At 41.9% G+C, this 23,211-nt stretch overlaps 1 protein-coding gene across 1 annotated transcript in view; it reads left to right on the forward strand.

Annotated features, from left to right (window-relative positions):
• The window catches only part of SDR42E2 (short chain dehydrogenase/reductase family 42E, member 2), an 81,776-nt gene that overhangs the window by 41,432 nt on the left and 17,133 nt on the right, over nt 1-23,211 (forward strand). The window contains exons 2-7 of the mRNA XM_077448998.1: nt 4,172-4,531; nt 8,475-8,570; nt 10,213-10,270; nt 12,959-13,077; nt 17,172-17,247; nt 20,563-20,645. Coding sequence (XP_077305124.1) covers nt 4,205-4,531; nt 8,475-8,570; nt 10,213-10,270; nt 12,959-13,077; nt 17,172-17,247; nt 20,563-20,645 — 759 coding nt within the window. The 5' untranslated portion in view covers nt 4,172-4,204. The remainder of the gene's footprint in view (nt 1-4,171; nt 4,532-8,474; nt 8,571-10,212; nt 10,271-12,958; nt 13,078-17,171; nt 17,248-20,562; nt 20,646-23,211) is intronic.

The raw sequence follows: 23,211 nt of genomic DNA on the forward strand, positions 1-23,211 counted from the left end.
GATTGCAGATGGCAACGCTATTGTCAGCAGCGGACACTTAAAAACGCAAAAATAAAAATGGAAGCTGATTGGTTTCTATGCAGAGCTGAGACAGATTTTGCACTCTCCAGTTTTAGTAAATCATTCCCAGTGTGTTATGAGCAGAAGCAGTGAATTGGTACTGACAAGGCTAGAATAAGTTTGAGGATTCAGACAAGACTTGGGGTCAGACAGGTGAATGATCAGGATATCTAAAGACAGGCTGTACTTAGAAGCAGGCCAGACCAAAGGGTAAGTGGCGGATAAATAGTATGGAGACATTTGTCAAGTGACAGAGGCAAGACACAGCAACAGCAAAAGAAATAAATCTTGCAAAAAAACAAAAAAGGAAGAACGACTGTATCTAAATGTTGAACGAGGGCAGCCAGTGTAATAATTGACATGTGAATGATAATAACTGACAAAGTAAATGATAAATATTTACTATTAATATTTGAATATTTTCCTATATATCCTAAATATATCATACCTCCCAACTTTTTGAGATGGCAATGAGGGACACCTATCAGCAAAAGTATGCAGGCGCAGGACACACCCCTTGCTACACCCCCTTAAAGGGGAATTGTACAAAAAAAAGAAGATAGGTTAAACCCACAAGTGCTTTTTTTACCACTACTATTCCTTTATATTGGCTTTTGGAATTTACAAATGCAGCAATTTAGAAATCAGATGAAAGGTTTAGTGCTGGAAAACCCATTTTTGATAGATTAAAAAGTGCATTTTATATACATCTATATAGATCAGACCAAAATGAGGGACAAATGAGGAGGAATGAGGGACAGAGGGACATTGCTCCAAATCAAGGACAGTCCCTCAAAATCAGGGACAGTTGGGAGCATTGAATTTATAATAAATATTAATCTCATTTTGTGCATTAGGTTAATGTGTGTGGGCTCAGAGTGTCAGTTTCATTGATACCAAAGATGGTTTTTCACTATAATATAATAAATAAAATATATTGCAAATCTTCCAAACTTGGGGGTCCACTGAAAACTCTAGGGTAAACAACAGGGGTTAGAGTTGCAATTGTCTGCACCTAAAGTACATTTCCTCTTGATTTTTTAGCTTTCCTCTGTTAAATCTACCATTGACTTTATTTTAAATCTCTTCAGTAAGTGCAAAAAAATCTGTCGGTCCTGCCAAAAATCCAGCAATCTTCTAACCTTCTTTGTTCTTTGTGGTGGTATCTGAAGTAGTATTTTTGGCCCTGCTCAGTTCCCTTATATAGACCACAGAATGCCTCCACTTATGCTATGGAAATGAGACAAGGAAAGGTGTTTTGTAGTCTTAACACACTTCCTGTCCTAAGCTAACAACACTACTGCTCCAGAGATAAAGCACAGTGAGTGAACATTGTCAACCTGTAGGCAGGTACAATCTGTTGTCTCCACTGCAGGTGGTGCTCAACTGCAGCAGCACTGCAGAGAGAGAGGAAGTCATGAGGAACCCAGTTCCTTTTATGGTTTCCCGGGTCACTAGGGCAGCAATCCAATTGGATGCTGGTCACCCATGTGACTCTGGTAGCCATCTTAGGTGTGGCAGAGTCTATTTAAGACTTTGGCCCCTGGGTTTGGCACGCATTTGTGTGTGGGTAGAGTAGGGACAGGTCACCTGTCTGTCAGGGACAGCATTAGTGGAAGAGAAAGGTTCCAAATGAGTAGCAAAAACGTAGGGGTCTGCATTCTCCTTGTACACCTTCCTGTTTGGGTTCGGACCAGGCAGGCCGCATTCTGCCCCTTCAGTTGGTTCAGCTGAAGCCTACTCTACTACGTGTTGTTTGAATCCCTGAGTGTTCCTGGTTGGGCCTCTTCCCATCGGTTTGTTTGCCTTTACTTCAATACAAGTTCTACCATTTTCACTTAGACTGTATGTGTGTTATTGCTGCCGAACCATGCTGCACCCATCCACAACCTTAGGACACAAAGTGTATTACTGATATGGACAACTAAAAATAAATTGGAAAACAACCTGAAAATTCAGCCACCACATCTAGAGACCGGTTAGCTGCAATGTATTACATTTTTGTTCTTAGGTTTAAGCAGGTCTTTTTTTCTCAGAGAGTAGGTGCAGGAACTCCCCCCTTCTGAGTCACCCCTTGTCTCGGCACCCACCTCCGAGCACTGTTACTTGATTCCACCCCCTACCCACCTCCCAGTACTGCCCCTTTTAGAAAATACAAAGATAAGTATCATTTTGTGATGCCAAGTAATTTGTATGGAACAAGAAAGGCAGTAAAATAGATTGCCTGCAGCTAGCAACAATAGAACCCCAACCACAACAGATCCCCTACACAACAATAAACCCCCCTCTACAACAATCGACCCCCTTGCAACAAAATACCACCCCAGCAGCTATAGACACCCTGCAGCTACAACTTATCTCCCAGCAGCCAGAATAAATGAACCCTTTGGCCGCCAACAAAAATATACCTCTCCCTCAAAAATAGATCCCTCCCAGCAACATAAGACCCCCCCCCCAGCAATACAAAAACCCCCTATTAACAGACCCCCCACGCAAAAAAATCATTCCAGCAACAATAGATCCCCCTGCAGCCATCATCAATAAGATCTTCCAGTACTCCTTGCTATTGTACATTCAGTACATATTGTATATTCAATGGTGGAGGTGCCGGAACTGCGTTCCCCCACATTCCCGCTGAAAAAAGCCCTGGGTTTAGGTAAATATATTTTAATTGTTTTTGTAGTGCCTGCAATTAGTTAGAGACGGTTGAGGGATAGCAGGAGCCTGAAAATCAGTCTGAATTGAATAAAAGGGACATTTCACTTATTGTTCAGAGAAATGTCTAATATACTGGAAAACTGTATATGCCATAACGATGATAATATGCTTAACATTGCCCTCTAGGGTGGCCCACAGTTCCCTAATATCACAAATAAAGCTCTGATATTTTATATTGCTTGCACAAACCAGCATGCATATGGGCTACTTATGTCCTTAAAACTCCCACTATAACCAGAGTGTAGGTAGTTGATAATGCTAACAGATTTTATGAAGATATAAAGCTCTTAAAGTGTATGTCAAGGCAAAAAAAACATATTCAGTATGTCTATTAAATATATGCACATTTCTTCATATCTTGTCTCTTTAGAAACACCACAAGCACAGAAAAATGCCTGTTGAGCCTGCCAGAAATCCAGTGCGCTCTGTCTCTTTTTCATTCTACTCTGAGTGTCCTATAAGGCTGCAGGACCCCTGACCCTCTGTCTGGACAGTGCTGATTAACCCTGTGCTGATCACATGCACTCTCCCAAGAAAAAAAAAACTCTGTAGCAATACACAACAAACTGAGCATGTGCAGTTTGTCTCCAGTAACTCTGTCTCATCTGGACATGTTTTAGAGACAATGCAAGAAGAGGAGAATCTGTGCATACAGGATCAAATAGCCTTTTTACACAATGCAGAGGATTAACCCCTTAGGTTCCACTGATTTTACTGTTGTGGGTTTAGTAACACTTTAATAGGCACTTAGAGCTGGGAGAGATGATATTACTAGTGGGTAGAATTGGATGCCTCCCTTTTCTTCCATATATAATATATTAAAGCTAAAAAATGTTTACGACTGAAATAAATGTAATTAATCTTAAAGTGGTTCTAAAGGCTGAAGATGTTTTACCTTCGTGCATTCTATGCATAAAGGTAAAAAAAAATTCTATGTGTAGCAGTCCCCCCTTGCCCCCTAACACTTACCTGAGCTGCCTCTCAATCCAGCGACGTGCACAAGAGCATTGGCTCTTGAGGACTCTCTCTCCTCATTGGCTGATACAGCAGTTGGACCCATGGTCTCCCACTGCTGTCAATCACAGCCAGACAGCCAATGAGAAGAGAGAGGGGATGGGGCCAAGCCACGGCTCCATGTCTGAAAAGACACACAGAGCAGCAGCTCGGGAGCAGGCCTGCTTGGGTGCCCCCATTTTAAGCTTTGTTCTAGGGGCCAGGAGTGCCAGCGTGGGACCTGAGAAGAAGAGGATCGGGGCTGCTCTGTGCAAAACCACTGCACAGAGCAGGTAAGTATAAAATTTTTGTTATTTTAGAAAAAAAAATATTTTTTGCCTTTAATATCACTTTCATGATTTGTATATAGCTATTTTATGTATGGTTCTTTCATCCACAGATCTTGGGTGAACGGCATGTTATTTGTATCATCATGAGGGAAACGGGAACTGGATGTGAACTGGAAGACCTAAGAAACAAAATTGAGAAGGAAGAAATCTGTAAAGAATGTCTCAGGAATTCTCTACCATTCAGGACTGTCAGATCAAATGGCGTGGTAGCACACAAAGGCAGAGTGCCTCCCTGTATACCGAGTGTACATCCCGGTACTTGGGAAATGACAAGGGTGCTGGTTACGGGAGGTGCAGGATACCTGGGACACAACCTTGGATGTGCCCTAATGAAGCAGGGATATTCTGTTATATTGTTTGATCTAAACAAACCAGACTGGGAAGTACAAAGCCGTACTACATTCATACAGGTAAAAGGAAAAAAATGTGTCACAGATATTTCTACAATGCTAGGTATTCCAGCAATTGAAAATGATAAACGTTGGGTAAGCCATTAAATACACACTGGAGAATGAAGGAGAAGTAGTCATCCCTCTGCTCACTCTCTTCTCTCAACCTGTTTATATGTTCTCATAACTATATAAAAGCAAAGTTACAATACAGGAAGTCCCGGTTTACAAACAAGATGTAGGTTTAGTCTTAAAGAGGTTGTAAACCCTATATTTCTTTTTTAAATAATAAACATTTCACACTTACCTCCACTGTGCAGTTTGTTTTGCACAGTGTGGTCCCAATCCTCCTCTTCTGGGGTCTCCCAACAGCGCTCGTGGCTCCTCCTCGCATCGGTAAACCCCCTAGGAGGAGCATTCTCCCTGGGGGTTATCTTGCGGGCGTGCTCCCGAGTCCATCATTTATGTCCATAGACACAGAATGCTGGACTCGGCCCCGCCCCGGGGCCCGCATCATTGTATTTGATTGACAGCAGTGGGAGCCAATGACTGCGCTGCTATCCAATCAAGAGACGAGAACCCCGGGCAGAGAGATACAGCTCCGACAAGGGAACGAACAGGCTCAGGTGAGTAAAACTAGGGGGGTGGTCACTGTCCGAAATTTATTCACCTTAAAGCCTAGGATGCATTAAGGTGAAAAAATACAAGGGTTTACAACCACTTTAAGTTGAGTCTGTATGTAAGTTGGAACAGGTACATTTTTTAAGTGTAACTCCAGCCAAAAAAATAATTTTGAAGTTTTATGGAAGGGTTAACATCCCTGTAATGTTTGTTTTGCTGTCTGTGCCCCTGTTCAGGAGATTTCACCTTACTTTATGTCCCTGTGGCAATTGGATTTAGAAAATGTGTGTTGTTGTGGGTTGTTGTTGATAAATCTTCAGTGAAGACACCTTTTTCCCATGATAACTCTAATGCCCTGTACACACGGTCGGACATTCCGACCACAAAATCCGTCGGATTTTTTCTGACGGATTTTGTCCTAAACTGGTGTTGCCTACACGTGGTCGAACAAAGTTGTTGGAGAATCCGATCGTTCGGAACGTGATGATGTGCGTTCGCTACGATGGGACTACATTGAGATTGATAGCCAATAGCTTTGGTCTCATAATTTGATCTGAGCATGCGTGGCACTTTGTCCGATCGGAATTCTCTACAAACGATCAGAAAAAGTCCAATCTGATTTTTTTTTTGACGGAAAATTTGAGATCCTGCTCTCAAGTTTTTTCCGTCTGAAAAAGTCCGATAGAGCCCACACACGATTTTCCGACAATATAATCCGATCGGACCTTTTCCGTCGGAATTTCCAACCGTGTGTACAGGGCATAACAGGAGTGAATTTCCCTTCCTAGGGGGAGATTTCCTCTCACTTCCTGTCATCGTCCTTCGTTTGTATTCGTACATACTGTAAGTCGGATGTTTGTAACCCGGAGACTTCCTGTAGTGGCATTAAAAAAAAAAAAACTGCATTAACTGAAGTTTTTTTTTTAAATCTGGTTGGTCCATTTACAGTTATACATTGTAATAATGCTCACAAAGCACCTACACTTCAGCACACCACAACCACAATGCACTATGGTGCACTGTGTTAGAAAAAATGGGTCAAAAAATGGGTCATGTCCAATCTTGGTTGCATTGTGGCACATTGGCAGCCCACTCAAATAGAATGGGTGGCCTGAAAGCTGAACTCCAGGGAAAAAAAATGTTTTGACCTTTGCCATGTAAAAATAGGTTACCTGTAGTGAAGAGTGTACCATGTGTGGATGCTCCGTCATTTATCGCCCACCACCTCCCCTTATTGTCTAGCCACAGAATGCCTTGTATTCTGTGAAAAGAATCTAGAAAGCACTGTAAGTTTCAGCACGAGAAATTCTGCACTTATAATAGTGTTTGGGATGAATGAAAGTCATTTTACCTAATGCAGCAGCAGCATCCACACATGGGATTCCCATTATTAGGTGTACTTTGTTTAAAAATGTATCTTATAACACCACACAGCTGCTGTAAAAAACTGTTCTACATGCAATACTTTTGTGTCTCCCAGCACACAGAAGCAGCCATGCAATTAGTGTGGCTTGCTGGTGTGAACAAGCCCTAAGTGCATTGTGTCTAACTTTAGGCTGTAGAGTCATAGTTATTCACCCTGCTGTAATGGGAAATTAGAGGAAAGACTATAAAAACATAGGTTGTCTATCTGTAAATCTACTTGTAGCACCTTCCTAGTATAGGTGCTAGGATGTAAGTAGTTAGGTTAGTCTAATGGTGGAGTTAGAGGCAAATTTATCTTTAGCATTCTGCCTAACAGAGTCCTGCAATTTACTAGTCAGGACTGCTTATGATGTTCTGGTTCTGTTACAGAGGTTTGAAACCCTAAATAAAAAAAAGATCCTGTTCCTTTAAAACACGTTAAACCGCATAGTGCTTGAACGGTGTAATTTTTTTCCCTTTGTATGCAGTAAAATACCTGGTTGATCCTGCCTGTTCCTGTGTCCCCATGTGTGTGCTGACCACAGTTATCATGGCTGGCGAGCCATGATACCGTGGTCAGTTTATGTGCCTCCATTATCCCACAGTCTCTGCCCCTCCCTTCCTGCCTGTCTGTTCCTGTGTGTGAGCCGCCCCCTCCCCTCCTGCCGTTATTCCATGTGGCAGGAAGTTAGTGTTCTCAATTACTGGCAGCCCCTCTGTTATAACAAAACATAATATTCAGTGTATGTGTTTTTTTTTTTTTATTTGAATCCTAAACACCTTAATCCACATCACTGAAGTGCGGACACGTGACCGCCTGGCTGATGTCAGAGGGAGATCTCAGCTCCTCCCACTGTAGTCCTTGGGTCGGGGAGGGAGAGTGGTGGGTGGTCATGTGACCGCACATTGACAATGTGGATTAAGGTATTTGGGATTAGAATGTTTTTTAAAACACACACGCTGAATTATATATTTTGTTATAACAGAGGGGCTGCCAGTAATTGAGAACACTAACTTTAAAAAATGTATTAAATAGTGTTTTTGGTTGGTGCTGCGCAGATGCAGCGCAGTTCCGCTTTAACCCCAATGCACTCACTAAACTGTAAGGCCGCGTACACACGCGGGGACTGTTCGCTCAACTTTGTCCGCTGAACAGTGTTTCAGCGGACAGTCCGCTCGTGTGTGGGCTTTCAGCGGACAGTTTCAGCGAACAGTCTGCTGAACAAGGTTTTTCGGAATTTCCGAAAAACTGTCCGCTGAAACCTTGTTTCAGCGAACAGTCCCCTCGTGTGTAGGCTTGTTCGTCAAACAAAGTTCCGCGCATGCTCAGAAAGAATTTATACGCCGAAGGTTGCATTGCAGTGTATAGGACGTCGTTTTCTAGTCCCGTCGTACGTGCCGTTCACGTCATCGCGCACGGTTTCAGCAAACTGTTCGTTCGTCGTGTGTGGCCATGTCCGTCCATGCTAATTTTGAGCGGACTGTTCGCTGAAACTGTTTGACGGACAAAGTTGGGCGAACAGTCCCCGCGTGTGTACGCGGCCTAAATGAAACAGATAGAGCACTGGTATAGTGTAAATCCTCGAAAATTCTTTAATCCATTAAAATAAATATATTATACTCAGAAAAGTGCTAAAAAAGACACACATCTCTTGTTTCCATATGGAACATCTCATCCATCCATGAGAGCTTCATTCAAAGACCAACCTCAAATAAACTGGCTAACGCATTTTGAAGGCAGCACTTCTTCATCACAGCCAACTCTAATGAAGGGTTGCTCTTCGAAATGCATCAACCAGTAACTATAACACCCTATAAACTTAACCTTTAACCTGAACCTAACCCATACATCTACAGATGAACTCCTATGATTTCAATTAATGTGTTATCTGTTAAACCAATTCAGAAAACATTCTAATGCACCTTGTCGGTTTTGCAGGGTGACATAAGGAATTATGACTCCCTCTACAAAGCTTGTGAAGGGGTGGACTGTGTGTTCCATGCTGCATCATTTGGAATGTCAGGGTATCAGCAGGTGGGTGATAATTACTACCATTCCAACAAGAGTGAGGAACCTTTTTTTCATTAAAAGACTGAACACTTGGTAATCTGTAAAAGATTCAGAATTTGTGGTTTATCACTTCAACCTTGTGACTAACCTTGTTTATTACGAGACTTGGAAATAATAGTGGGAGCACTGCTGAAATATCGTATGTATAATACTAGAGCCTTTCTCAACTAGGGTTGCTAGGGGTTCCTTGACCAAGCTCTAATGAAACCGCTAATCTAAAGAAAAAATGTCCTACAACTGTCCACCAATGTGAGAACCCTTGTCCTAATAACTTTGGTTTACTGACCACCAATGTAAGGGAGGCCCTTCTGCATTGACCTTCAATATAGGGGTTAAACTCCCATTGACCACCAATGTAAAGGAGGGCTTTCGTCACTGATCAATTATGTATTGGGCATTCTTCAATTGTACACTAATTTGAAGGGGCCCTGGCTCCACTCACAATTAATGTAAGAGGCTCTTCTCTGCTACCTACCAATGTACAGAGGCCCTTCTTCACTGGTCATCAATATAGGTGACATTTCTCCACTGGCCTCCAATTTAAGGGAACATTACAGTTTTCATTGTCTGCTTTTTTATTTTAATTTAATAATTATGAAATGCGTGTTTTATTATTAAATCTACAAGTTGCTGCTTTTGTACTTTTGAGCTGTAGATATAATAATTATTAGCAGCAATTCCCTGAGACTTAAAACATTTTTCAAGGGTTCCTCAGGGGTAACAAGGTTGAGAAAGGTTGTACTAGAGTGTTATTTATTATTTCTTTTGCATTTTAATTTATATTACATCTTTGTCTTTTTTATCTTGTGATCTTTCGCTCACAGAAAGAAATTATTCTTTACTTACTGGTGAGTGCATCACCGTTTATCACATTATAAAGCACATCATATTAAGTGCCACTGTTCGGTATGCCCTGGAGATAGTGAAAAGATATCATTTTTAAGATTGCATTCCTTAATGTTAGCTTCAGTATTTACATTTTCACATTGATACACAGATCAGCTGTGTGGCATGAATGACCATGCACATAGGCGTGCGCAGAGGGTGTGCCCGAGCACACCCTAATCACTATGTGCATTGCCGATTCCCCCTACGTCCCAATCCCTTGCCCTGCAGTGCTGCTGGCATTAATCCTTTCTTCTCCCCCTGGCTGCTGCGTGGGATTTTTTCAGGATGGAGAGCGAGGGAAGGAGCCAGTGAATAGTTCCTTTTTTAAATGAACACACCCGCTCGCTGTGTCTATTCATAACCGAAGCATAGTAAACTGTGTTTACTATACTTCAGTTTGTGAATGAACAGGAAGCCACTCAGCACAGAGCATTTTCCAATTTATTCACTGTCCCGTGCAGCTGAGGCTGCAGAGAAAGAAATGTGTGTTTTTTGAGCTTTGGGGTGCACACTCTAATGCAGAAGGCTGCGCAACACCTATGCCCATGCAACTGTTCCTTTCTCAAGCTTCATTTTTTTTTTCTTTGTTATAATGGGTTTGTATATTTACATTTGCATTCTTTGTTTTTCATACATGCTACCATAGCTCAAAGTGTCCCAGAAATAAAAATAATGGTTCTTTTTGAAATTGAGTTGTAGTTTCTCATTTCTTTTTTAGCTCCAGAAGAGAAAAATTGAGTCCATAAATATAGGAGGGACACAAGTTGTTATAGATGGTAAGCCAATTTGTTTTAGCAATGTTACAGCAAAACTATATGAGTAATAATTCATATACAACTGCTGTGCTTATTTTGAAAATTATGAAAAGAGTTAATATAAAGAGAAAGGTGCAGTCATGTATGGGAACCCATTGGGTTTTAGCTTTGTTGAAGTAGAGAACTGTGAAATAAAAAAAGCAATCCTAATAATGTATTCTTATTATGCTTACCTTGACACCTAAAGTGAAACAATGGGCAAAATAAAAAAATAAATATACAGTGCAGTCTGTCATTAGCATTAACACATCCATGTTTTTCTTTTGAGTCTCCCTTGTAATGTAGTATTATTTCCTGTTGATCCTGCCAGTAGATCTTTTTTTTACAATTTCCTTAAAGCGGTTCTGCACCTTAAAAAAAAATATTAAAAGCCAACAGCTACAAATATTGCAGCTGCTGACTTTTAATAAATTGACACTTACCTGTCCCAGGGTCCAGCGATGTCGGCGGCAGATGACGAGCGATCGCTCGTCTCTCTGCTGCCCCCGCTGCCATCCTCTGTCATGGAATCGGGAAGTGAAGCGTTTGCAGCTTCACTGCCCGGTTCCCTACTGCGCATGCACGAGTCGTGCTGCGTGTCTCTGCTGGTCCCCGCTGTGTCCTGGGAACTGTGTGTTTCCCAGAACACAACGGGGGGCGGGGCATCTGCGGCGGTCTGTCCCGGAAGTGGGTGCAGATACCTGGATTATCCAGGTAACTGCACCCCCCTCCCCCCTGAAAGGTGCCGATTGTGGCACCGGAGGGGGGGAGGGATCAGATGAGCGGAACTTCCCCTTTTAGGGTGGAGAACCGCTTTAACAGGGTGACAATGCTTTTCCTTCTGAAGTAAATTCATAGCAGTGTGGTCACCCTTTGGACAGGCTAGTCTTAGATGGACAAGTTAAACCATAATGTAGCCAGGTGCTTAACTAGAGAAAGAGCCATTATACAGACACTGTGCTGCAGGTCCTTGTGTGCCTTGACATGATTCTTATGCTGGCTTTCAGAATCTATCCAGCAGCAAAAGTCAAGGAGCATGAAGAACCTTTGATGCAGGCTGCACTGGACTCTGGGAAGTGTAGTCTGGGAAGAGGACCTTGCATTGGAATAGTATGTAGTGTATATACTGAAATGCCCAGATATACACTCTTAACAGGAGGGGAAAGGAGCAGTTTTTCTCCTGGACCAGAGAGAGAGAATCGCCTCTTACTCTGATGGGACTAGAATGTTCACATCGCTATCCCTGAGTGCACACTAACCTACTACAAACCTGCAGCCTGAGACAGAAACTGGAGCGCTGTTAAACATGTGTGTTCATGACCAGTGTCGCATTGAGCTGGCATCTAAATAGCTGGACCAAAGTTGCTATATCACTGGGACTGATGAGAGGGCACTGCTGCCATTGATCTATCATTGCTAGTGGAGACTGAGTACATAGGCACAAGCCATCTAACTTGCAGCTCTATTCACTGCATGCAGACTTTACTGAGACTGTACTTATATGGACCACCCCAACGATAGCCAGCTAAAGAATTAGGGCAAAGGTCTGTCTTCTCTGATAGCTTTTCTATAAGAACTTTACTTGTAGTCCAGAGTAAGAGGTGTCTCTGTAGTTAGGTCTGGGTCTTAGTGTAATAATTCATACAGAAAGCACCCTAAGCAGCATAGCTTACTGGTGTCAAAAAGTTATTGCAGTGTTAATCACCATTGTCGTTACTATTATCTATGCCATTGTTTATTGCTGCTTTATAGATTTTCAGGTATTGAACACTTCAACCATACAGAACTCTATTCTAAACTTCCATAGCCTAGTGATCATATTGCAAAAATATATGTACAGAAATTTTTATTTTTAAGGTGCCCAGAATTAATATACCAGAAAAGTATTTATAAAATCACAAAGTTTTAGTATAAATATTGAAATTTAAAAACAGTCATGTGTTATAAAACCATCACAGAAGATCCATGCAGTCATAATGTAGATAGAGTAACTTCAGCTCTACATGTTTCACCATTCAATGGCTTCCTCAGGAGATTGCTGTACTACACATTGTTGAAATCCCTGAGTGTTCCTGGTTGGGTCTCCTCCCATCTCACCCGGGCACTCAACAGAAGTTATTGGAAGATCAGTAAGCCAACAAATGTTGAAACCAATGGAGTTACAATTAGGGATACTAGTGTGTATTAGGAGAAATACCACCCGCTGTGGGAGCCTGCCCAACTGGCAAAAAGTATCCAAATTAGTCAGTCCTTAAATAAGTAGCCAGTTCAGACATGCATCACTGTGGCACTCTCATCAGATGTGTTAAACCCACCATCTGCAGTAGGTGACTGGAAGGAACCCCAGTCAATGGTTAAAACTAAGGGATTAAACCAATTTGCCCATCTGCTGAAAGGTTTTAAATAAGTAGGCAAGTCAAGCATGCATCACTATGGTAATCTCATCAGGCCTCCATCTGTTCATACACAGGCTCCCAACATGCGGAATTTGGTGGCATATTGGTTTAACCCCTTCGTTTTAACCATTCACTGGTTCCTTCCTGCCACCTACTGCAGATGGTGATGAAAAAAAGCATTTGTCCCCCAAAAAATATTAGTAGTAATTATTCAATATTTTAGGTAATCACAAAGTTATCACCAAATTTTGTATTTTTCTGTTTTTGTTTGCAGTTTGTATAGCAAGAAATATTCCTAGATTAATTTACACCAGTACAGTAAATGTAGTATTTGGCGGAAATTACATAGAGGAAGGTGATGAAGAAACAACACCATATTATCCACCTGAAAAGGTAAAGTAGGAAAGAAACATGAAACATGAATGTAAAGAAGAACATTTTTCTATTATTCAGTAACTATCATGAATATTTTCTAGACCTGTGTTTGGCGATTTATAAACTATGAGGGTCTCACCCACAGCCCTTCACATCACCAAAGGGCCGCACATAATGTTCAATATATATAATGCCTGAGAGGACTGCCAGACTGAATAGATAGATAAAATGATGGTCACAGACTGCATATGCTACATTTTTGGCCTAGAGACAAGTTGCAGAAGACAATACAAAACCAGAAGATGTCAGTAGTGATCAATGTTATTACCCTTAATCAATGTTTCCACTACAGTCTGCTGAGGTCTGAGGGCTGCACATCATATACCAAAGGGTATCATGCGGCCCTCAGGCCACAGGTTGGGCACACAGCTGTCAGTTCTAGCCACAGGAATCTGACGAAACTTGCCGCTGGAAGTTGCAGCATGTGTATATGCCAGTCCGAATAGAGCCTAACCACTTTCAACAGGAGTGTAATGCCGTGTACGACAGAAAAAGTCAGACTGAAGCTTTTCATCGTATATATACCAATCGTGTGTGAGCCTCATCTGACTTTTTTTTTTCGAAAAATCTGACGGACCTAGAAATAGAACATGTCCTAAATATTCCCGACGGAACCAATTCCTATCGGAAAAAACGCTCATCTGTATGCTGTTTCCGACGGACCAAAAACAACGCATGCTCTGAAGCAAGTACAAGACGGAAGCTATTGGCTACTGGCTATTGAACTTTTTCTAGTCTCGTCATACGTGCTGTACGTCACCGTGTTCTTGCCGATCGGACTTTGGTGTGATCGTGTGTACGCAAGATGATTTCAGCGGAATTCCGTCGGAAAAACCTTCAGAGTTTATTCCGACGGGAAAGCCGGTCGTGTGTACAGGGCATAAGAGTGTAAGAAGACCTTCACAGTCCTTGAGGCTGCTGAGGCCAGCCAAATGCTATATACACCCTGCATCCAGGTACCAGGTACTCTTGGGGTATTCAAAAATGCTGTGTCTAGATGTGTGTCCAATCCATCTATTGAACGATAACCAGCACTGTAGTGCGGTCATGTTGCAGCTACACAAATGACTTCAATCTGCACAGGTTAAATCTGAATTAGTGTACTCCGTGAATGCCTGTCATGGTTATGCAGTAGAGTTTGTCTGTCAGTTTACCTCTCCATGTGTTCAGATTAAGAGGCCAGCCACTCTCACCTGGCTGCTTAAATAATCTCTCCTCAAAGCATGGCTCCACCCAGCCCCTATCAGGGAACTCTATATTAACCTGTGCACTGCAAGCCAGCCCTGCTGATCAACCATTCTGTGTTTAGCTTTTGTGTGGGACTAGCTGTGTCTTCTATATCTGATTCCAGCTACCAATCTTGGCTTGTTCTTGACTAGCTTGCTTGTGACCCTGACCTTTTGGCATGTTCCCTGTCTATCCTTGTCTGCTAGTCGCCCTGACCTTTTTCTTATCTCCTTGCTATCCCTTGTTGTCCTGGGCTACTGCTTCCTCTCTGTCCTCCTGTAGCCTACCGTGTGCCTGAGCTGGGAGACCCTGGGGGCAGCGACCTTGAGTCAGTTGCAGCGCAGTCCATCCTCACCACTAGAGGCTCTGGTGAACACCTGCTGGCTCTCCGCACCCTGGGGAATCTTATGCTCTAGCTCCCAGTCGGATCCGTTTTGGTCTGCAGTCGACCTGCCTTCCTGAACCTCCCAGAGTTCCATCCGCAGCAGTCAGCCATAGGGTCCACTACCTTAGCGGTATACTCCTGACTTGTACGGTGTGCATCTGTCACCTGGCCTCAGGTGACCTGACAATGCCTTATTAATGGTGTCTGTAGACTGACCAGTTTGCCTGCACTCTGCAATTGTGTATTTCAGATTTTGTGTTCTGTTTATGACTTGATATAAGCATGGCATCTATTTATGACTAGTACTCATCCTCGAATATCTGCTACATTCTGTTGCCTCTGGTAATGATTTTTTTTCCTGCTTTCTGCCTGAAGCCCAACTGGACCTGCTAAATGTTCTTTGGCTACATTCCTCTGCTATTATCTCTCACTTTCTGTTCTGACCTTGCTTCGAGATACCCTGTCACCAGACCAGTCAGATCAACAATAATCTTTCCATAAGATTATATGTTCATTCAATGTATTTTATGCATGTTATCCTTGTTTAGACATCAAAAAACCCTGAGAATGCCGCTAGGTGACACCATCTTTGATGTGATGTCAACAGCCGCAGCAGACTTAAAGCGGAGCTCCACTCAAAAGAGGAGGCTCTGCTTGTTTCCACTCTTCCCCCTCTACTGCCACATTTGGCACTTTTTGTGGGGAAGGGGGGAGCAAGCATGTGGTTTTGACAGGCCCTCCCCCTTTCTTCCCCTGCAGGGACATACCATAGGTATAATATAACTAGATACTAACATTTATAGGTAAAGTTGATCCAGGGAATATCGGATTGCCTCTTGGGGGATCAGGAAGGATTTTTTTCCCCTGCTGGAGAAAATTGGATCATGCTTTGCTGAGTTTATTTCCCTTCCTCTGGATCAACTGTGGGTATAGGATTGTGTACATAGGATTGTGAAAAAAAATATTTTTTTTCCATTTAGGCCTCATGCACTCTGGACGTTTTTGGATGTTTTTTTACGGCAGCTGTTTTTGGCTACAGACTTTTTTCTACAGTCAAACTCGCTACCATGTTATCCTATGTGTCCATGCACACATAGGTTATTATCAGCAGTTTTTGGGGTGGGGAGTTTTTTTGGCTTTTAAAAAAAAAAAACTAGGGTTCTGAGAGGAGTTTTTTTAGCTGTTTTCAGCTGTAAAAATGCTCTTACGTCAAGAAAACCTTTGATCCATTGGAAAAAAAATGCTAAAAAACGCTAATGTGGAAAAACGCTAAAAAAAGGTAATAAACGCTAAAAAAACGCTTTTACAAAAACATTGGAAAACTCACTGCAAAGCTACTGCCATTTTAGAACGTTATTTTAACATCCAGTGTGCATGAGGCCTTATTGGTTGAACTGGATAGACTTGTGTCTTTTTTCAACCAGACTAACTATGTAACTACGAGCCTATTCACAAGGCGCAGCACAGACTCGAGCATGCGCAGAAAAGAAACAGGATGTGAAGCTGCAAGGCTTCACTTCCTGTATCTATTACTAGAAGACTCGGGTCCGGTGAGGACACCATGGGATCCCTGGACAGATAAGTGTCCTTATATTAAAAGTCAGCAGCTAGAGTATTTGTATTTCTTTTTATTATTTTTATTTTTTATTTTACTATCTACTTTTTATTATCTTATTTTTTTCAGAAGGACGTTGGAGCGCCTCTTTCAAGTAGAACTATAGGCAAAACATTTTTTTTACATTTTGGACAGAGTAGGGGAGGATTATAGCCCTTATCATTTTTTTTTAAACACTCTTTAAATAGACCCCTCTGTGCACAATTACTTCATTCAAAAACTTCCATCACAGCACCACAAATCCTCATTTCCTTCTGCTTTAAAAGAGAAGTTGAGGGTTTTTACTTACCTAGGTGAATGCAGCATCGGTCTGATGCTGCATCTGTCCCTCGCCAGCTCTAAGGGTGAGAACCGAGCAATCAAATACTGCTGATCACTCGGTTCTCAGAGCTCTGTGAGCAGAGATTTGATGACTGTCAGGCACCAGGTCTTTGCTCTGCACCCCCCATGCTTACTGGAGCATTGGGCTGTGGGGGGGGGGGGGGGACGGATGGTTCAGATACTCAGCGGCTCGCTGAGAGGCTGAGTGGGGTGCCGGTCCAGGCATCTGGATGGATCCTGACCATATGGTCGCCATCCTTCCCTAGACTGGCTTAGCTCTGTGACCTCAGCTGACACGGGGCTTCAGCCAACTGTCAACTGAAAACAGGTCACATGTGTGCAGAACGGTCTGCACTCCTGTGATCTAAAGGAGGTTTACATCCGAACAAGCTTTAGCTGTACTTCTCCTTTAAGCAGTTGATGCTGTACTCCTACTAAATGTATAGTTTTACATTATATTATATTACTGCATATCCATCTAAAAGATTTACTGTTTATATTTAGCAGCTGGATTATTATTCCAAGACAAAGACTATTGCTGATCAGATGATTCTGGCAGCCAATGGAACTACACTCAAAGGTGAGTCTTAATTCTTTAAAACTATTTTCAAAAATCACATTTAAATGAATGTAAATTAAATATTTTAATTTGATGAGAATCCTAGGCAAAACAGGCCCATTCTTCATTCCATGTAGTATAAAGGAACCTTCCCATTAAACCCATTTGTAACTAAACAGAAGAACCCTTATCCTGCAGTTGTACATTGCCTTTGGATTACATCTGTTAATTTGGTGATAAAGGCAGGGCCAGATTTACCTTATTGAAGCATTTAGGCACACAAGCTTTACTAAATGGATATACAGTAAAACCTTGGATTGAGAGTAACTTGGTTTGAGAGCGTTTTGCAAGACAGGCAATTTATTTATTTTTTATAAATTTTAACTTGATATACAAGCGATGTCTTGAACTACAAGTCATGTCACATCACAATTGAGTATAAAAGAGGAGAGAGATGCCTCTAAGTGTAGCAATATGGTTACATTTAATGAAGGTACAACATTTAGCAACTCACATGGTTGGTGATTAAAAGAAGCACTAAGTATACTCTAAGTATGCAGGCATCTGGGGTAAAGCTGTCCACATAGACCATCCTCCTCACCACCATGGACATCGTTCCTTCCACTCTGCGCTCCACCAACAATTCAAGCCTTGCTTTCAGATTACTCTACTGCAGGGTAGTCTTCCCGGTCACGATTGCAGACTGACAACTGTGAGAGCCGGCGGTGTAGAGGATGGTCTATGTGGACAGCTTTACCCCAGAAACGTGCATACTTAGATGTGATTCTTTTAATCATCAACCATGTGAATTGCTAAATGTTGTACCTTCAATAAATGTAATCATATTGCTACACTTAGAGGCGCCTCTCTTCTCTTTTATACTCTGTAGCTCCTGCTGGATTTTGCTTCTAATCCCCTTGTGGAGGCTTCCATTTGTGGATCGACATTTTATGGTTACACAGCATGGTCATATTGCTAAAAACCTTTTTATATGGACTGTCTGAAAATTTTAGATCCTGTTCTCAAATTTTTTCCATCGGAAGTTCCGATGGAAAAAGTCCGATAGAGCCCACACACGATCGGATTTTTCGACAATATAATCCGATCGGACCTTTTCCGTCGGAATTTATTCTGTTGTATACTGAACTTGTCCTGTAACAAGGAGCCTCTGCACTAAAAGCAGACAGTCCTGTGCTGAAATCATGTACTCCAAAAACCCGGTGCCAGGAGTAACTGGTCCAGGATTGCCTATTGTGCAAACAGGACTTCATAAATTTCTCTAATTGTTTTCCTCACATTTGCCTCTAATTGTTTTTTTAGTGAAAGCATTGTAGTGGTCACCTGATATGCTCAGCTGGAATTATTCATGGCGAGGCCCAGACATTTCCATAGCATGGCAGGCATTTCAACACTTAAGCTACCCTGAGAGGAGATAAGGTTAGAAATGCCAGTGTACAACAAATTAATGTAAAGTGCAATGTGATCCCTGGTGCCCAGGGTGAGACGTGATAATTATAGCCAGGGAAATGTTACAATACGATATCACTCCACCTGATACCTGCACACACTGGGGCATACATGCAAGTAATCGGCTAGTAAAACCAGCATAGTAAGATACAGTTTTGTTCTATTGTGAAAATACAGGCTCCATCATAAAAGTATTATTTGCTGTATTTATTGGTGTATAACACGCACCTTAAATTTAAGAGGAGGGTTTCAGGAAAAAAAAAATTCCACAGCTACCTGAGCCCCCCTGCATAACACACAGACCCCCTGCATAGTACACAGAGCCCCCTGCATAACATACTGACCCTTGCATAACACACAGACCCCCGCATGGTACTATAAAGCCCCCCTCCTCCTCTGCACTCCCAGGAGACCCCCAGTCTCCTATGATGGCATTGCCTGTATGCTCTGGAGTGTAGAGGGCATCGCTGCCGCCCCCTTCTTGTGTGCCGCTCCTCCTGTGTCACTCGTTGTGGATCTATTGAATACCTTGATTGGTGCAGTGGACCCAGTCACATGACGGCTCTCTTCCTCCAATCAAAAGCTACACTCGAGGAGGGGGCGGAGCAGGAGAAGGAAAGCGGCCAGAACGAGCAGCATTGGTGGAGGGATTTGGAGGCTTGCATTTACACCAATAGAGGCACGGGGGAGCGTGTGTGGGAGGGGGCTGGCAGTAATGTTTTCTGGAGTTTGGAGTGTGCTGGCAGCGCTGTCCCAGAGCCAGGAGAGGCGGGCGGCCTGCCTGACACCCTCCCAATGGGTGGAACCCGGGGCGGACCGCCCGATCGCTGCCCCCCCCCGTTGGATAAAAGAAAAGGATATCAGTGTATAACATGCAGGCACGGTTTACCCTATGTTTTCAGGGTAAAAAAGTGTGTGTTATATGCCAATAAATACGGTAATTTTCCAAATGAATTGACAGCTTGCAGAGAATATAATGCACATCTGTATTGTAAGTAAATTACTTGTTTTTCCTGAGCATGTAAACACATATAAAAAGCAACAGGGCATGAAAATGATTAAGAAGATATAACAGAATATTGTATCAAATACCGTAATTTTCCTTTCCTTTCCAATCCATGGCAGTATACTATCACATGTATGTTGCCATGTTGGTGCCAGGAAAGTGTTAAATGGGTATCCCATGGTGTTGTAAGGAAGGAGGAGGTGCCTCCCTTCCATTGCTGGCCATATTTCACCCTTTGCAAAAGTACCCATCCTAAAAAAGTTCTTTAAAGTCAACAGCATAAGAATGTTATATTGTTGCTGCTAACATGAAATGATATTATGGCAATGGTACTGGTAAGAAATCGGCTTGAGAGAAAAATTAGTGGTCAGCTCTTACAAGACACCGTTACAGAATGGGAAGCTGAACCAGCAAGCCTAACATGTCTCCCAATGAGAATCTGGTAGACTCAGACTCTGGCCAGGTGGCACCAATGTGAATGGGGTATGCACATACAGTATATGGATAAAAAATAGGGAATGTTGATGACCCTAACATCTTTACAATAAGCCTTCTGTCACATTCATTCACCTACACCTAAACATAGGCCCAAGGTGACACAAGGGTGGCAGTCTTTATTTTTTGGAAGATTAGACTTTTCGTTTTATTTTTACTTTGCTTTTCAGTGCAATTAATAATTATTTCTTATTTGCCTTCATGTCAAAAATGTTCAAAATATGTGCCCTGTATGTGTGTACTATGGTGTACCTTGGACCGTATGCAACCAAAACCTAAAAATTTATCATTTGCTAAGAGGACAATAAACAACGTAAAATCACAAAACTGAAGTTTTATACATTAGTGAATTTTACCTGCTTCTACAGGCGGCAGTAAACTCCTGACCTGCGTATTACGACCTCCTGGAATTTATGGACCAGATGAAAGAAGACTTTTGCCTAGGCTAGTGGTATGTCATCAGTTATTAAACATTATGCGCATAAGGCTTAAATAAAAACTAGGAAAGGGTGCAGATAGTGCAGTATGAAAGCTTTGTAAGTGCATTGTCAGCTATGGGACACTTCTGCAAACACTGTAGACATGTACCAGCAATTAGACTGTGGATTACACCAAGGTAAAGCCATTACAGGGTATTCATTTTCAAATAAATATAGAAGAATAGTTACAGTGCCTTGCGAAAGTATTCGGCCCCCTTGAACTTTTCAACCTTTTGCCACATTTCAGGCTTCAAACATAAAGATATAAAATTTCAATTTTTTGTGAAGAATCACCAACAAGTGGGACACAATTGTGAAGTGGAACGAAATCTATTGGATTTTTTAAACTTTTTTAACTAATAAAAAAATGAAAAGTGGGGCGTGCAAAATTATTCGGCCCCCTTGCGTTAATACTTTGTAGAGCCACTTTTTGCTGCGATTGCAGCTGCAAGTCGCTTGGGGTATGTCTCTATCAGTTTTGCACATCGAGAGACTGAAATTCTTGCCCATTCTTCCTTGTAAAACAGCTGGAACTCAGTGAGGTTGGATGGAGAGCGTCTGTGAACAGCAGTTTTCAGCTCTTTCCACAGATTCTCGATTGGATTCAGGTCTGGACTTTGACTTGGCCATTCTAACACCTGGATATGTTTATTTGTGAACCATTCCTTTGTAGATTTTGCTGTATGTTTGGGATCATTGTCTTGTTGGAAGAAAAATCTCCGTCCCAGTTTCAGGTCTTTTGCAGACTCCAACAAGTTTACATCCAGAATGGTCCTGTATTTGGCTGCATCCATCTTCCCCTCAATTTTAACCATCTTCCCTGTCCCTGCTGAAGAAAAGCATGCCCAAACCATGATGCTGCCACCACCATGTTTGACAGTGGGGATGGTGTGTTGAGGGTGATGAGCTGTGTTGCTTTTACGCCAAACATATCGTTTTGCATTGTGGGCAAAAAGTTCGATTTTGGTTTCATCTGACCAGAGCACCTTCTTCCACATGTTTGGTGTGTCTCCCAGGTGGCTTGTGGCAAACTTTAGACGAGACTTTTTATGGATATCTTTGAGAAATGGCTTTCTTCTTGCCACTCTTCCATAAAGGCCAGATTTGTGCAGTGTACGACTGATTGTTGTCCTATGGACAGACTCTCCCACCTCAGCTGTAGTTCTCTGCAGTTCATCCAGAGTGATCATGGGCCTCTTGGCTGCATCTCTGATCAGTCTTCTCCTTGTCTGAGCTGAAAGTTTAGAGTGACGGCCAGGTCTTGGTAGATTTGCAGTGGTCTGATACTCCTTCCATTTCAAAATGATCGCTTGCACAGTGCTCCTTAGGATGTTTAAAGCTTGGGAAATCTTTTTGTATCCAAATCCGGCTTTAAACTTCTCCACAACAGTATTACGGACCTGCCTGGTGTGTTCCTTGGTCTTCATGATGCTCTCTGCGCTTTCAACAGAACCCTGAGACTATCACAGAGCAGGTGCATTTATACAGAGACTTGATTACACACAGTTGGATTCTATTTATCACCATCAGTCATTTAGGACAACATTGGATCATTCAGAGATCCTCGCTGAACTTCTGGAGTGAGTTTGCTGCACTGAAAGTAAAGGGGCCGAATAATTTTGCACGCACCACTTTTCAGTTTTTTATTTGCTAAAAAAGTTTAAAATATCTAATAGATTTCGTTCCACTTCACAATTGTGCCCCACTTGTTGGTGATTCTTCACAAAAAATTTTAATTTTATATCTTTATGTTTGAAGCCTGAAATGTGGCAAAAGGTTGAAAAGTTCAAGGGGGCCGAATACTTTCGCAAGGCACTGTATATGTTTATTAAGATGCCTATGGGACAGAGCTAGGTGTGGACTGGACAATGTCCTAGACAGGTTATCAGTTTTGAGCCCACCCACGTATTAAAGAGGTACTAAACCAAAAAGCAAATATTTACTATATTGCAGCTAACCAATTCTTAGATGATGGCTAAGATGGAGGTGATCGCTGCGTTCCAGGGTGGATTTTTTCATTTTAATCTGTTTTTTTTTTTTCATTTTTATCAAATTTATTTTAATAACATGATTTTGGAGTAAAATTCTATCTAAAGATAGTTTTCTATCTAAGATACATTAATAATTTTGTTTATTCAGTATGAAATGGAGCTTAGTTATGTAGCATGATGCTGTATATTCTGCAATATTTACATTTTTGGTAAACTCATTCAATGAATCAAAGCTCTGCAAGCTGAGATAACATGCACTGCATTGATGCATTCACACAATTTCACAGTAACCATGAGATAAAACAAAGTTCGGGAATATTCCTTTATCCAGTTGTTTTGAAAATCTATGTGCACTACAAACTGTATGATTGAATAGGTTCAGATATTGCTGTTTAACTAACCTGACAGCTTATTATTCTAAATAGAAAACCTTCATTTTGTTTTCAAATATTAAAGATTCTAACTACCAGTAAGAACAAGTCCTTACATTTAAAGAGCGCTTGTCATTTCAGATCCATCATGGCAGCGCCTGTTAGTGGGCATCCAC

Source organism: Lithobates pipiens, unplaced genomic scaffold (genome assembly GCF_037356315.1).
Source record: "Lithobates pipiens isolate NorthernLeopardFrog02 unplaced genomic scaffold, aLitPip1_a1.2 Scaffold_22, whole genome shotgun sequence".
Taxonomy (NCBI): domain Eukaryota; kingdom Metazoa; phylum Chordata; class Amphibia; order Anura; family Ranidae; genus Lithobates; species Lithobates pipiens.